The sequence below is a fragment of the Zonotrichia leucophrys genome, chromosome 19 (assembly GCF_028769735.1).
Source record: "Zonotrichia leucophrys gambelii isolate GWCS_2022_RI chromosome 19, RI_Zleu_2.0, whole genome shotgun sequence".
Lineage (NCBI taxonomy): Eukaryota > Metazoa > Chordata > Aves > Passeriformes > Passerellidae > Zonotrichia > Zonotrichia leucophrys.
Window position 1 is genome coordinate 7,470,701 of NC_088188.1, and position 14,861 is coordinate 7,485,561.

Genomic DNA, 14,861 nt, shown 5'->3' on the forward strand with positions numbered 1-14,861 from the left:
GCCCAGCCTGCAGGCCCCCGTGTTGGGGTGCTCGGCAGGAATGGGACCCCTTTGGGTGCTGCAGTGGGTGCCCATGGAGCAGGACACCCCCTTGGGAGCTGCAATGGGTGCCCATGGGCCAGGATGCCACTGATGCCAGTGGAGGCAGGGTCAGGTCTGACCCCTGCCTGCCCCTTCGGCTCCTGGGGAAAGAACTCGGCTCCGGGCTCCTGCCCAAGGTGGGGACTCGGCTTTAATCCCCGGCAGGCCGGGGCAGTCCTGGCCCTGCCCGTGCTCGTGGCCGTGGCCACCGCGCTAGTCCGTGCCGTTGGTGAACTGGCCGAGTTTGTTCTCCAGGTCGGAGATGCGCTTCTCCTGCGCTTGGACCGTCTCCTTCAGGGCACGGATCTCCTCCAGCACCTCCTCCAAGGCTGGCTGCTGCAGGGAGGGGGGACACACAGGGTCACCAACGAGTTGGGCCCCTCTCATGCCACCCCAGGGCAGGGGGACAGCCCTGCTGCCATGTCCCTATCCCCGGACACTCACAGAGAAGTCTGAGTCGCAGGTGGAGTGCCTGCGCCGGGGGCTTGGCGGGGGTTTGCTGTCCAGGATGTTCTTCTTGACCACCTTCAGCTCCCGGTTCTTGATGGGCACGTACCCATCCCGCAGAGAGATGAGGATGGGCTCTGCATCCTTCCCTGACAGCCACTCATCTGCCTCCAGGGCCGGCTCGGGGCCTGGTGTGTCGGGGTACAGGTCATCCTGGAAGAGGTCTGACTGCGGGGGCAGAGACACCATGGTGAGATGTGGGGTGTCTCCCCAGGCCCCCATCTCCCCTGGGACCCCCCCGGCTCACCTTGCGTGGCACCGTCATGACAATGGGCTCGCACTTGCGCTCGTGCAGCTTGAAGAACCTGCGTGGGGCACAGGTAGTCAGGGCCCAGCTGAGCCCCCTCACCCCTCTGGCTCCCCCCAGCCCCCCTGGCTCTCACCTGGCGATCTCACACTTGCTGACATCCAGCCCACGCTTGGGCATGAAGCCCATGCCCCGCTGGGGCTCCTTGCTGCTGTAGGTGTTCAGGTAGTGCACGTAGGGAGCCTCGTCCGTGATCTCGAAGTACCGGATGCTGCTGTCACCCTGCGGGGTGGGGACAGGTGTCAGCCAGCCCTGGCACCCTCAGGGATGGGGTGGCATTGGGGTGCACCCTGGGGAAGGGGGGTTACCTTCCCACAGAGGTAGACAATGCTGGAATCGGCGTCGTAGAAGGGCAGCAGGACCCCGTTGCTCGTGTCCATCTCTTGCAGGGCAATGGGCTCCTCAAAGTTATTCTGGGGGGCAGTGGTGGAGAGGTGTGAGCAGTGACCCCAAAACTCCCACCATGGTTAGTCACACACATTAGCCACGGCACACTGGGGGACAGGGCTTGTCCCCTCTGGGGCACACAACCCCCCAGGCAGGCAGCTTGGCATGCCCCCCCAGCCCCACTCCTGGTTACCTGCATGGCTGGGTGCCCCCAGCCTGGCTGTACCCCCCTTCCCCAGCACTCCCAGCCCCCTCCCCACCCCAGCACTGCACAGCACACTTGGGAACTTGGCATCTTTTGGGAGGGGGATGCACAGACACGGCATCCTGGGGCAGGGGGGGTTAGCAAGGGGGCTGGGGGGGCCAAGTTCCCAGGGCAGCACTCCATGCGGCCTCGTTACCGGGTCCCACAAGCCCAGCTCCCGCTGGCTCATTCTGGTAAAGCCTGTGGTAAAGATGTGTCCTTCCCGTGTGAAGATGGCCCGCACGGGCCTCAGCCCTTCGTGGGGGGCAAACCTCTCCTGGGGGGAGGGGGACACAGTCAGCACGGGGCATGGGGAGGGGGGAATATGGAGGGGGTCCGGATCTGTCCCCCAGAACAGCTGCTGAGTCCCATTCCGTGATGCTCCCTAAGCACACATTGCCATAGAGAATCCCCGGCACCCAGAGCGTTCCTGGCCGAGATCTGCGGGATTGGTGCTGGCCAGGCTGGAGCTGCTGTCCCGTACCAGGTCCCAGAGGCCCAGCTGCCGCTCGCTCATCCTGCTGAAGCCCGTGGTGAAGATCTTGCCATCGGCCACGAAGATGGCGCGGATGGGCCGGGTGCCGTCGTGCGGTTTGGTTTTCTCCTGCGCCGGCGTTAGCGGGTTAAATCAAACACAGAGACGCGCGGAGAGGGGTTAGTAGGGTCAGGCAGGCACTGGGGGGGACCCCGGGGTGGGATGGGGGGCACAGCAGGGGCACTCACCGCTATGATCTGCTGCTTGCGGGGGTCGATGACACGGACCTTCTTGTCCTTGCAGGTGGTGACCAGCAGGCTGCCGTTGCGGTTCCAGCCCACGTTGTAGATGAGGTCGGTGTGCATGTCGTCCAGAGCCAGCAGCATCTCCCCGGTGCCCACGTTCCAGAGGATCACCAGGTTGTCGCAGCCTGCAGAGGACCCAGGGGGGCAGGTGCTGTCACGCCATGGATCTCCCGTGCCCCCGGGGAGGGCGACCCGGGACCCCCTTACCTGCGCTGAGCAGGACGTTGCGGGCGGTGGGGTGCCAGGAGATGATGCTCACCCGCTTGGAGTGTCCCTCCAGTGTCACCACGGGCTCCGTGATGTTGCGCACGGGGACATAGTCGGGGATCTGCCACACCTGGGGGGGGACAGAGCGGGGTGTTGGGGATCACCCTGTGTGTGAGCACTAAGCGGATGAGGGCCTGGGAGCCAATTAACCTCATCATTAATCCCGGCTCAGCCTGCGGGGATGGTGGCCAGGGGACACCAGAAGCGCCTCCATCCTGGGGTGCATCCCCAGCATTTGGGGTGCTGGTGGGCACAGGGAGGGGGGCACGGCCGGGGTGCAGCCCCCAGCTCCCCCCCCAGCTATTCCTGCATGCTGAGTCGCCAGGGAGGGTAAATTTAGCACAAACTGCTGCATCATGGAGCGAGCAGCCGCCGCCAGCGCGAACGCATGGCACCGCGGCTAAAAATAGGCCAGTGACACTTCACAGGCAGCGAGGGGGGGGGGATGCTCTGCATTGCTCCCCCTGCACCTCCCACCCCTCCCACGCAGCGCCCAGCCCCTCACCATGACAGTGGTGTCCTCCGAGGCGCTGGCGATGACGTTGTCGTTGTGGGGACACCAGTCGATGTCCAGCACGGGCGCCGTGTGTCCCGTCACCAGCGGGTGGTTCTTGTCCACCCGTCCTGTCTGCAATGGGGAGGGACCAGCGTGAGCCCCCCAGGAGAGACCCTGGCCAGCACGTGGGTTGTGGCACAAATGGGGACTTGCAGGGGATTCTGGCAGTGGCCTGAGGTTTGTGCCTGCCTTGAAGGGGGAAACTGAGGCACACAGGGCAAATGGGGTTCACCTGGCACAAGGCCTCACAGGGACACACAGGAGAATCATGTGGCCCATGAGAGGCTGTTCTGTGTCTGCTCTGATGGCAGGGAGGGGTTGGGGACTCTCTCCCAGTCTCTCTGCCAGGGTTGGCAGGGCAGACCCCCACTCCACTGGGTGCTGCTCCCTGGCCATGCTGTGCCCCCAGGGAATTGGGGCTGGGGGAAGGCAGCTGGGGGTTTCCAGATCACCTCGCTTGCCCCAGGGATGTCACCCTTGGCAGGTGCCAATGACCACCCAGGTTGTTCCTGCCCTGAGCCCCCACATGAGGAAGGGCTGTTGGGGCAAAGCTGGGGGGCTCTGGGGCCACAGCAGATCCCCAAAAAAGCAAAACCCATCAGCACGTTCCCCCCAACACATGCCAGCAGCGTGACCAAACCCCAGCACCCTCCCCACTCACCTTGGCGAGGGGCAGGACAATGAAGGCGCCGCCACCACCAGACTCCACAATGATGGCCACAAACTTGGGGTTGACAGCGCAGAAGGAGCTGTCACACGTCACCTTGGAGACACGGATGTCCTCGTACATCTGGTCTGCCTTCACCGGCTGCCCGAAGACGTGCCGGAACTTGCTCTGGCGCACCACGCGGCGGCTCATGGCTGGGGGGACAGTCAGGCCACCTCCTCCTCCCCTCCTGGCACGGCTTGGAGGGGCTCAGTCCCCTCAGGCCTCCTGCTCCGAGAGACTCTGGGCACAGCGGGAGCCCTGGAACACTGAGGTGGCGGGGATTGAGGATGGGAGATGGCACAGCCCTGACCCCACGGCAGGGAGCAGGGCAGCCCCTGTGCAGGGATGGGGGGGTGCTGCAGGGGCTGGGGGCTGTCAGCTGCTGGCCAGAGCCCCTTGACACTGGGCAGGGACATGGCCATGCCATAACACACAGCTGTGCCATGTCCTGTGGCTGTGCCATGTCCCAAAGCTGTGCTGTACCCCACAGCTGTGCTATGCCCTGTGGCTGTGCCATACCCCACAGCTGTGCCATATGCCACAGATGTGCCATGTCCCACAGATGTGCCATACCCCACAGCTGTGCCATGTCCCAAAGCTGTGCCATGCCCTGTGGCTGTGCCATACCCCACAGCTGCGCCATGTCCCAAAGTTGTGCCATGTCCCAAAGCTGTGCCATGCCCTCTGGCTGGCACTGGGGTTGGCACATGAGCTGCTGCAGCAGAGCAGCAGGGTGGAGGGGACTTTGGAGTGGACATAAAGGCGCCGTGCACCAGGTCACAGCTTGTCCCCTTGTGTCCTGTCCCCTTGTCCTGCATCAGTGGCCTGAGGTTGCCTGGCTTGCCCCAGCACCGGGAGGAGGGTCAGGCTGTGCCTGCAGAGCTGCCTGCTGGGGGCTCACACCTCCCTCCATGGATCCCTGTCCCATGCCACCCATCCCTGGCACCCACTCTGCACCCCCACCTGGGCAAGGGCAGGACCTGGCACAGCCCCACGGGCACACTGGGGTGTGGACGAGCCCCTTCCATGGCCTCAGTGGGGTCTCCAGCCCTCAGCCACAGCTGGGCACGATGCCCACAGGCACCCACCTCAGCCCCCAGCCTGTGCTGCTCCTGGGACCTGCCCCAGGGGGACACAGACACTCAGCACCACAGAACCCTCGGAGCTGGGGCTCTGCAGCACCCATGAGCCCCTGGCTGCCCTGGGCAATCCCCTGTGCTCTTCTGGGTGCACAGCCCTTGTCAGGAGCCACATCCAGCCACCAAAGCACGGCCAGGCACCCCTGTCCCCCACACAGAGCCGGTGGGGCAGAGGCAGGAGCAGATCTGCTCCTCCAGTCCCAGCCGGTGCATTCTGCACAGGGCACATGCAGCACCTGCCAAACCACATCTGCCCAGTCCCTGAGTGTCCCCGGAGTCCTCACGGCACTTCAGCATCATCTCTGGCTTGGCTGAGCTGGGTCTGAGGGGCCCAGAGCCTGGATACCGAGCGGGGCTGGACCATGGCACTGCCGGTGTCACCCCCAGTGCCGAGCACGGTCCCCAGCTCCGGGGAGGAGCGAGCGGGCTCCGAGGGGACGCTCCCCCAGCGCCTCAGCCATCGCCCGCGGGAGCAGAGTGTGGGGTGTCGGCATGCAGGGCAGGAAGGGACGGCCTGGCTGCCTGGGCTGGGTGCAGCTGGGGGCAGATGCGGTGCAGGAGGAGTTGAGCAGGGTGCAGGGAGCACGTAGGGTGCAGGAGGGGCTGGCAGGAGCAGGTGGGGCGCTGGCAAGGTGCAGGCAGGGCGGAACAGGGTGCAGGTGTGGGGGGCAGGCGTGAGAGCTGGGTGGGGTGCAGGCGGGGTGGGATGGGATGCCGGCAAAGAGCGGTGGGGTGCAGGTGGGGTACGGGCAGGGTGCGGGCAGCACAGCCCCGCTCCCCGCTCCCCGGCAGTGCCATTACGTTGCCACAATTGAATCCGCAGCGACTGCTCGGGAACGACCAGAGGTCACTGTCCAAATATAGCCATCTCCGCCGGCGGGCGGCGAGGGGCCGGGGCCCGGGGGGCTCAGCCCCGCTCCCCGCGTCCCCCCGTCCCTCCCCACGGCGCTCCCGCCGCCCCCGCCCCGCGCCCGGCTCCCACCTGCGCTCGCTCGGCGGCTCCTCCGCGCCCGGCTCCGCGCTGCGCCCGCTGGGCTCCGCTCCGCCCGCTCCGGCCGCGCTCAGCCCCGCTCCGCTCAGCCCCGCTCCGCTCCCCCCGGCCCGGCCCGGCCCGGCCCCGCTGGGCTCCGCTCCGCCCGGCCCCGCTCGGCTCGGCTGGGCTGGGCTGGGCTGGGCTCGGCCCCGCGCGGTGCCGCTGCCGCAGAGAACAGCTGAGCCGAGCCGGGCGCCGGGGCCGGCTCAGCCCCCCCGCGGCGGGCACCGGAGGGACGGGAGGGGGGGCCCGGCCCGGCCCCGCCTGCCCCGCGCCCTGCCCGGCCCCCCGCTCTGCCCGCGGGGTCGGGGCAGCCCCGGCACGGCCGCCCCCCGATCCCACCCTGAATGCGGGGGGGTCCCAAGGGTGCCCGCAGCCCCGCGGTTCGGTGTGGGGGAGCCCCTCGGGCGGGGAGATGAGGGGCAGGAGAAGCCCCCTGAGCCTTTCTGAAGTACTGGGAGAGACCCAGGGGCGGGGCATCACCCCGGGGGTCACCTCTGCACAGGGCTGTGACCCTGCCGTGGGTCCCGCACAGCCCGGGGCCAGCCCAGCCCCACAGGGACCACGGCCATGGGCTGCTCCTGAGGCTCCCGACACTCCACGGGTCCCCACCTGCCCCACGATAAAAGGGTCTGCAAGCCCCCCTCAGCCCCAGCCCAGCAGGATGGCTACAGGCACATCCAGGAATCAGATTTGGGATTCAGTGAAGCCCAGCCCTGCAGGGATGCCCTGGCCCAAGGGGATTAAGGGATTGTAGGGCTCAGGGACCAGAGGGAGGGGAGCGGTGGTTCCTGGAAAGGCAGCAAAGCCCTGGACCCTACAAGGGCACCGTGTGGAGCTGGACGAGCATTGGCTGAGCGGGCAGGAGGGGGCAGCTGGCAAAAAGGCAGGGAAGAGGTGACATCCTTGTTTGCCCGGCCAAAGGGGTGGCAGGGAGGGAGGGGGCTGCAGAGGCACCCCTTGCTCGCCCTGTCCCACCACAGCCCTGGCTCACTCCGTGTCCCGTGTCCTTAACTCCAAGACACATCCCCAGCAAGTGAAGGTCCTGGGAAGCTTTTCCCCAGCTGGTGCTGGGGGGAGGAGGAAGGCATGGGGCACCCCAGAGACACTGCCAGACCCACAGTGACAGCCTGCAGCGACAGCCCCACACCCTGGTGCCCACTCAGTTCTGGCCTGGTGGGAAGCTCCTGCATGGATGGTGAGGCTGAGCCCAGGGAATTTGGCTTTCTCAAGTCCCTCGCTTACAGCAAGGGCACAGAGACCCTTGCACTGCCTTTCTTGCCACAATGGAGCAAAACCAAAACCAGAGACAAGTTGTCCAGTGTCCACCTAAAACCTCACATCCCCCTTGGAGCTTAAACCAGAACCCTCCTCACAGCTCCTGTGTCTGCAGCAGTGCAAGGAGGGCACCTGCAGCATCCTGAGAGTTTTAAATACATGACCCCTGGAATCTTCCCTGCAGCTGCAGTGTGGTCTGGAGATATCTCTTGCTTGGAAGCACAGCTCCATCACTTGGGACAGGATGGGGCCATCCATGACAGGGAACAACCCTGCTCTGACTTTCCAGACCCCCACTGCCACCCCACGCTCTGAGAGCAGCACAGATCACTCCCAAACCCCCTCAGCCCCAATCCCAAACAGGAAGCCACACGCCTTTGTCATCTTCAAAATAAAACTTTTATTCATTCGGTAACAAGAACATTGAATCTGCACATCAGTGCACAAGTTCACATTTAAAAACAGCTGAGCACATCGGTCATAAAGTCTTTAGGGGAAAGGGGACGATCCCAGCCACCAAGGAAGATCCAGGAGGGGCAGACAGAAGCGCTCCCCTCCCTGACTCGCAGCCCCACCGCCAGCTGCTCGGCCCTGGACAATCCCTACAAACCAGCGCACGGACGTCACATCTCCAGAAAGGAAAATAAAAGGCACTGGCACCTTCTCTTGTGCCAACAGAGATGTCTGCAGCGTGGGCGGGCTGTTAGCACCTCTGGCACCGAGCCCTGCCCCAGGCCAGCACCTGCCTCTGCCCCACACCGAGGGCTCGGGGCCCCTCCCCTGGGGAGAACTGGGGGTGTTTGTGTGGAGCCAGGCCCGAGTTAAGGCAGGACGCACCGTGCAGGGAGCAGGGCCCTGTGGTGGGTATGGCTTCCTCCTGCCAGAGAGCTGCGAGGCTCCCGGAGCCCCCGGCGGGTGCGGTGCCCCTGTGGCCATGGATCCCCAGCTCGCTCCTCCCAGGAGGTCCCCGGAGCAGCCGGAGGTGGGGTGGGATCCCTTCCACCATGCCCTGGCTGGCAGAGGGACACTGAGCTAATCTCAGTTTAAACATCCCAGTGACCTGGGTGTCACCTCCTGCCACCGCTGGGACTGCGCCCCCAGGAAAGGGCCGAGAGGGGAGAGATTTGTACAGGTCACAACTTCTCAAGCAGACCAGACACACACTCACACACACACACACAGAGAGCACCCACACACACCACCGAGTGCAACAGAACGCAGTGTAAAACCAGTTTCACGCACACACAGCCCGTTTGTGCAAGGCTCACACGTTACAGTACGGCCGGGACGGGGCAGCCATGGCTGGGATATTGTACAGGAGTCAATGTAAACAATAAAGCGTCCTCAGAGAGGCTTCGCCAGAGACCAAAGAACAGTTGCTTTGTACAAAAATGCCCTTAAAACAACACGTTTCTCCCAAACCCCCTCTACCCGCGAGGCTTGTCAGCTGCTGAGCACCCTGGAGGTGCTGCTGCTCCCTGTGGTGCTCAGCAGGTCACAAGAAGCTCTTGTGGGGTGGCTGCAGGAACCAGGAGAGAGACATCACCTCCCAAGAGCCACCAGCATGGAGAAGGGACAACTGTCCCCAGCAGAGACCTCTGATGCCAGGGCCTTGGTGGCTTCATTGCCCAGACACTGGAAAAGGAGGTCCATACCCCTCCAGTCCATCCCCTTCCTGCCATCCTGCTCAGAGCCTCCAGACCTCCAAGGCCTTCATCACTCTGCAAGAGAACCACCATTCCTGACTCCCTCTGCCTGCCCACAGCCTTCTCAGAGAAAAACCAGTTGTGCTGGGCCAGAGCCAAGGACAAGGGACAGCAAAGCACCTCCCTGCAGGGGCCTCTGCCCCTCTGCTGCTCTCCCCAGCTGAAGCACCCGGAGAGCAGCTGAGTATTGGAAGGAAGCAGCATTTCTGGTCTGCACTGAAGACCCTTCCCACAGGGCATTTCTCCTGAGATCAAGCTGGGCAAAGAAACCCAATCCTTTTCCTCCTCCTGCCTTCTCAAGGGAAAAAAAAAATCTACAGAGGGCTTTTTCCTCCTGAGTAGATCCTTGTCACCAGGACATGCTGCCAGCCAAGCACACACCCTCCAGTGCAAGGCAGCCTGGGGGCAACCAGTCCCTTCCACCCCTGGAGGGGCAGGCAGGCATGTCCTTCGGGTCAGAACACTGGGCAGTGGGGCCTGATGAAGTTTGTGGGGGAGGCAAGGACTGAACCTGTCCTTCTGCAGATGACATGAGCCACTTGGCCTTTGCACAGTGCCTGCCCTGCTCCGGAGCCAGCTGGAGCAGGCTAGGAGAAGCCACATGTCTTCCAGTGTCCCAAAGAAATATCTGGCCTCCTGGGCCAGGGGCTTGGGTGACTTCTAGTGACTGAAATGGCCTGGGAAGACGTGCTGTGTGACCCAGGACAGGGCTGTGCTCCAGCAGGGGCAACAGCCCCCTGCCAGAGCTGAGGAAAGGGAGGGACAGTGCTCGTGGCTGCTGGAGCACAGACAGACTCACAGACCTTGCCCAGGCTGCAGGGCAGCACAGGAGGACCTGGGGGCTGCAGGAGGGCAGCAAGGTGGCATTACCTTGCCAAACAGGCTGAGGATACCCCACAGCCCTTCCCCAGGGCAGGCAGATGCTGCTTCCCAATACTCCAGCACGCTCCAGTGCTGTGCGCTCCTCTCCAGCTCAAGGGAGTTTGTCCCATCTGAGCCTGCAAGGCTCTGCAGCTTCAGGGCTGCTTTCTAGGCATGGCTGGGCTGCTGCTCCTCCCACACCACGTCCTCTCCATGCTGGGCTTCAGCAGCCTGAGCCACTCTGCATCTCCTCGCTGCTTTGCTCCTCCCCAGAGGGCAGGTCTGGGCCCCGGCCAAGCACAGCTCAGACAGGACCTGCCACGGGACTGTGGACAGGACCCAGAGCTCCCCTTGGCCTTTCCCTCTGCTCCTACAGCACAGGGACAACTTGCTGATGCACACTGCTAGAAATGAGGAGCTTTGATTCAGCCAAACTGCTCAGAAACCACAAAATAATTTGCTGAAATTTGGAGCAGAGCCTTCACACAGAGTTTCTCCAGGGAAGCAAGAACCTGCAGAATGGCTCTGAGCAGCCAAAGGCTTTCCATGTCCAACTGGCACCCCTGGCACCCAGCTTGCAGCAGGAAGGAGATGGACAGACAGACACACAATGCCCCTCCCACAGTGGGACAAGGGGGGTTCACACAGGACTGGAGGAGAAGGGACACATTTGGCATCCAGGCTCACTTCTGGAAAGGGAAGACAGCTCATAATGTCAAATCCACTCCCATGTCTGTGCAGGTCACAAAGAACAGCACTGAGTTTGAGTCACGTGGGTTTGTTTTCCAGTTTACAGAATGCAGTCTTGCCCTTCTTTTTAAAAAAAAAAAAACATAGAAAAGACAAAAAAAAATACAATTTAGGAAAAAAAAATAAATAAAGAAAAAAAAAAGAACAAACTTCCAGAAAATATTTCCCTCTGGGTCTAGAGTTAGGAGTGACAGCAGAGAGGACAAAGCTATGCATTAAGGGCAGTATGTCATGTAACAAAAACAGCTCAAGTTTTGGGAGCCACCAGAAACACCCGTGAGCATGGCAGAGGGGAAGAGGGAAACTCAGGCAGCACAAGAACAGCTTTGGGGCAGAGGACAGATGATATGGCCATGAACTTGGAAGGCCCACAGCAGTATTCAAGTAATGGGAGGGTTAAAACCCTAATGAGAGGTTTGTTTTAAAAGAACACTGGCTTTGGGGGTAGAGGTGAACCTGGCAGCTCCTGGAGGAGTTCTGCCCCACCTCCAGAGCAGAGAGCTCTGTGTGCCCCATGGCAGATGGGAGAGCTGGTCTTGGTGCTGCCCAGGATTATTAGAGCCCATCCACTGGGAAGATTTACCCCTGTGTGCTCCCTATGGGGAAGCACCAGCTGAACTGAGCCCAGGGTGTTTGTCCTGAAGCAGCTTTGTGAGGGATCTGCCAGCATGGTGGAGTTCCAGTTTGCAGAATAAAAGAAAGGCCAAACAAAGGGACCTTGGCACAACCTTCACATTTACAGGGGCTCTCACCCCACCAACTGCCCAGCACCATTTCAAGGCATGGGGAAAATTCAAGTCAGGAACTAGGATCTGGTTGTAAGCAAAAACTCCACCTTGCCAAAGCAAGCCAACTTCCATTTTCTCATGATAAAGGTGTTCTTTTAAAACAAACTATCAACAACAAAAAAAAGAACATTTGAGGTTATCTGAGTTAAACTTAAAAAAACCCAAACAGTCCTGCAGTCAGAGTCACACACAGAAGAACCAACCCACACCTACATGCGCCAGGAACAGTAAATTGACAATATATATAAAATTAACCAATAAAGTGCATGTTCCTTATATTACACCTGCCCCTTGTGTGAAAGCAACACCACAGGTTCTGGGTAAGGAATCACAGCCAAGGGCCCAGGATCACATCGTGTTGTAGAGGGGATTGGTTGTCCGCTTTTTGTCATTGGTCTTTCTGAGCCTCCTCAGAGGGTGAGTTCTCCCGTGCTGCTGCCGTGGGGCAACAGCCAGAGCTTGAGATGGAGACAAGGAGTCCAGGACCTGCACCTGGAGCAGCGGAGGGCTCTCCCTGGAGCTAGTCCACGTCGGATCTGCACTGGAGCACAAGCTCTGCTGGCTGGAGCTGCACTCTTTGGCGTACTGAGCCAGCGGCCTCTCCACGGGCATGCTCTGGGCAATGCACTCGGCTGTTCTGAGCTGCTCCACAAAATGCCTGGTGGGCTCTGGGGAGGAGAGGCGATGCTTCCCACACGCGCTCTCCGAGCCCCTCTCCGACCTCCCCCCACAAAAGCCTCGACCCAGGGCAACGCAGGTGAGGAGCACGGGGTTGGCATTGGAAGAGGCCGACTCCCTGTCGTGTAAGTCGTCCTTGGAGAGCTCCAGGCAGTCCAGCTTGGCCAGGGATGCCGAGCGCTTCATGTGGGAGGGTCTGGTGAGCCCTGCGTGCCGGATCCGAGCCTCGATCTCCTTGGCCCGCTGCTTGACCGGCCCGGGGCTGCTGGAGTGCTCCTCCACGCTGAGGCTGCTGGAGCTGTGAGGGAGGCTGTAACACAGGAACGAGATGTCCCGAAGGTCCATGTTTGCAGCACGCTGCCTGCTGAAGTCCTCGCTGCTCTGCTGCCTTGAGGTGCCAGCAGTGTCCCCACAGAGAGGTTTGGGAGTGTCCCTGAAGGGCAGAGTCGCATCTCCCTCGGTGCCACAAGGCGTGACCAGCTCATCATCTGTGCTCGTGCTCTGCTCGGTGACACCTTCCAGGCGAATGACACAGGGGTAAGGAGAGCGCTCGAGGCTGGCTGAGGGTGGACAGGTCACCTGGGCAGAGGGAGCAGCAGCACTGAGGTGAGCAGATCTCCCAGTGCCCTCCTTGCTGGGGCTGCCCAGGGTGAGGGCAGCCTGCTTGCGTACCGCGTGCTCCGGCGGCGAGGGATCCGCTGGAGCCTTCTCCAAGCGCATCGAGGGGTTCAAGTTTTCATCCAGAGACGGGGTGGCCGGGGCCAGCCCGCCCTGCTCACAGCTTGTGTGGGGGCGCTGCTCCGCAGGCTTGACCGTGAGGGTGTATTCGATGATTTCAATTCTCTTTGGGAGGAGGGAGGGCAGGGATGGCTCCTCCATCCCATCAAACGAGACCACTGTCCTGTGCTCCTGTGCTGCTGCCTCCTGCGCCGGGCTGGGCTCTGCGGGCAGGGACTGCTGGGCAGGGGCCCCGAGGGGTGCAGGCAGGGGTCTGCCCACGGGCTGCTCTGCCCTGGGAGGCTGCAGCGGCTCCTCCTGCGCCTTGTCCCCCTCCGGAGCCAGCTCCAGGGGCGGCTCCTCGCTCTTGCCCCGGGGCAGGAGCTCGGCAGCAGGGGAGTCGTTCCTGGAGTTCTTGCGGGTGGGTAAAGTGCAGGCTGGGGCCGTGTGCTGGTGCTCCTGCTCCTGCCTCAGGCGCTCCTCGAACTCCAGCGTGGCTCGCCGCACCGAGCCGGGGCACCACTTGGGCTCGGGCTTGGTGGGGCCACGAGGCTCCTGCTGCTCCCCACCAGAGCTGCTTTCCTCCAGGTCTGATCTACCAGAAGACAGCTGCAGAGATGGGGCTTCTTCCTGCTCAGCTGGCAGAGGGTCCTTCTCCTTCTCCTGGTGTTCAGCACAGGCTCCTTCGCTCTGTTCCAACTTTTCTGATGCCCAAATCACCTCCACTGGCAGGTCATGCACCGTGTTCCTCTTTGGTGTCTGGCTGAGGTTGGCTGAACCCTCTTTCTGCTGGGCAGGTCCTACTCCCTGGTTGATTGACTCGATCTCTGTGATAATTTCCTTCACAGAAATGGCATTTTCCGAGTGGGATCTCGTGAGATGACCTGCACCAGGCAGCTCAGGGACCTCCTGCAACACACAAACAGGAGAATTACAAAGTGCATCAGCTGTGCTGACACGGAGCAAACAGCAGCAGGGTAGAGAAAATAGGGGTGCACATCCCCAAAGGAACTAAAAAAGCATGTGGCAGTGTGTGGAGACTGATCACAAGAGCAGTGATCACTTACGTAGGTTTTTTACTGTCTCCGAGACTGAATTTAACACACTCCAGGCTGGATTGTCACTTAGACTGAGATCTAAGAACCTTAACTACAACAAACTCCAAGGAAAGGTAGCTTTTTTGTTTTTCTAAATGAAGAAAAGTCCAACAAACAAAAAGAATCCTAATACTGCTAAAATACCATTCTGAACTGAAAACATGACAAATTCTGCTCATGTATGGAGCAGACAGAAGTACAGCAAAAAGAATGACCAAATGCTCTGATTTCCCAGATGAAAATGGCCAGGGGGACTCCCTGTCCCCACAGACACTCTCTGCTAAATCACAGGAGAGAGCATTGGCCTATTATATTTGGAAGAGCCTTACTGCCTCACATGGAGATGGAAAAGATTCAAGCAATGCAGGATGGAATTTAAATAAGAGAAGCTCCCAGAAAATGATGGCCCCGGACATCATCAATCCCTGTGAGAGTCCTGGAGGCTGAAAAGCAATTACGAGAAAAAGGTACCTAAATTTAGAGGTTACTAAATTTTGTCAAGACTATCTCTCTACCCAGGAGAAGTGAGCCATGACCAATCCCATCACTCCAGACCTGGACAGGTTAATTTCTTCCTCCAGCAGTGGAAGTTCTACACCTGCCTTGATTTACTACCCCAATGCTGGTGCTTCCCAACCAGGGAAAAGGGCCAGTTTTGCCCCATTCTTTGGTGGATTTCTCAAGTCAGATTTGGGATGTTGGCTGGGATCAGGATCTAGCTATATTAGTGGGTCAAGTCCCACCTTTCTGCTCTCCTGATGCAAAACTCAAAAATAAGTTTCTCATGAGAACAGCACAGCAGGTCAGGTCAAGGTCGGCTCATGGCCTTGCCAATGCCAGCAAACTGATGTTTAAGGAAAAAGTGCAGAAAAGAGCAAGTATCTAAAAGGGAAGGAAGGGAGAAGCAATCCCTCCCCAAACACTATGTCCACTGAAAGCAGGGCTAGAAAATCCCAACCACAGCCACCCCAGAGCA

At 60.8% G+C, this 14,861-nt stretch overlaps 2 protein-coding genes across 4 annotated transcripts in view; both read right to left on the reverse strand.

Moving 5' to 3' along the window:
• Nucleotides 1-214: 214 nt before the first annotated feature.
• Nucleotides 215-6,118, reverse strand: CORO6 (coronin 6). Of its 2 annotated transcripts, none has more exons than XM_064729495.1 (11): nt 5,960-6,118; nt 3,791-4,104; nt 3,079-3,201; nt 2,514-2,643; nt 2,250-2,431; nt 2,011-2,130; nt 1,204-1,308; nt 972-1,117; nt 836-893; nt 526-756; nt 215-414 (listed from the first exon to the last, which is right to left on the reverse strand). In XM_064729495.1, exons 2-11 carry the CDS (start codon nt 3,986-3,988, stop codon nt 295-297), a joined length of 1,413 nt encoding a protein of 470 aa, XP_064585565.1. In that variant the 5' UTR covers nt 3,989-4,104; nt 5,960-6,118; the 3' UTR covers nt 215-294. The 2 variants fall into 2 exon arrangements, with proteins under 2 accessions (XP_064585565.1, XP_064585564.1); XM_064729494.1 differs by having other exon boundaries at nt 215-417.
• Nucleotides 6,119-7,664: 1,546 nt separating this feature from the next.
• Nucleotides 7,665-14,861, reverse strand: part of SSH2 (slingshot protein phosphatase 2) — a 90,108-nt gene continuing 82,911 nt past the window's right edge. For both annotated transcript variants that reach the window (XM_064729143.1, XM_064729144.1), the window contains one exon: nt 7,665-13,697. In XM_064729143.1, the coding sequence (XP_064585213.1) occupies nt 11,742-13,697 (1,956 nt within the window). In that variant the 3' untranslated portion in view covers nt 7,665-11,741. The remainder of the gene's footprint in view (nt 13,698-14,861) is intronic.

Excerpts from the sequence above, each read along its gene's own strand:
- CORO6 (XM_064729494.1), bottom strand. The coding sequence starts at position 3,988 with ATGAGCCGCCGCGTGGTGCGCCAGAGCAAGTTCCGGCACGTCTTCGGG. Across the intron at positions 2,644-3,078 it reads CGGAGGACACCACTGTCATG|GTGTGGCAGATCCCCGACTA; the intron begins GTGAGGGGCTGG and ends GTCCCCCCCCAG. Across the intron at positions 2,131-2,249 it reads GCAAGCAGCAGATCATAGCG|GAGAAAACCAAACCGCACGA; the intron begins GTGAGTGCCCCT and ends ACGCCGGCGCAG.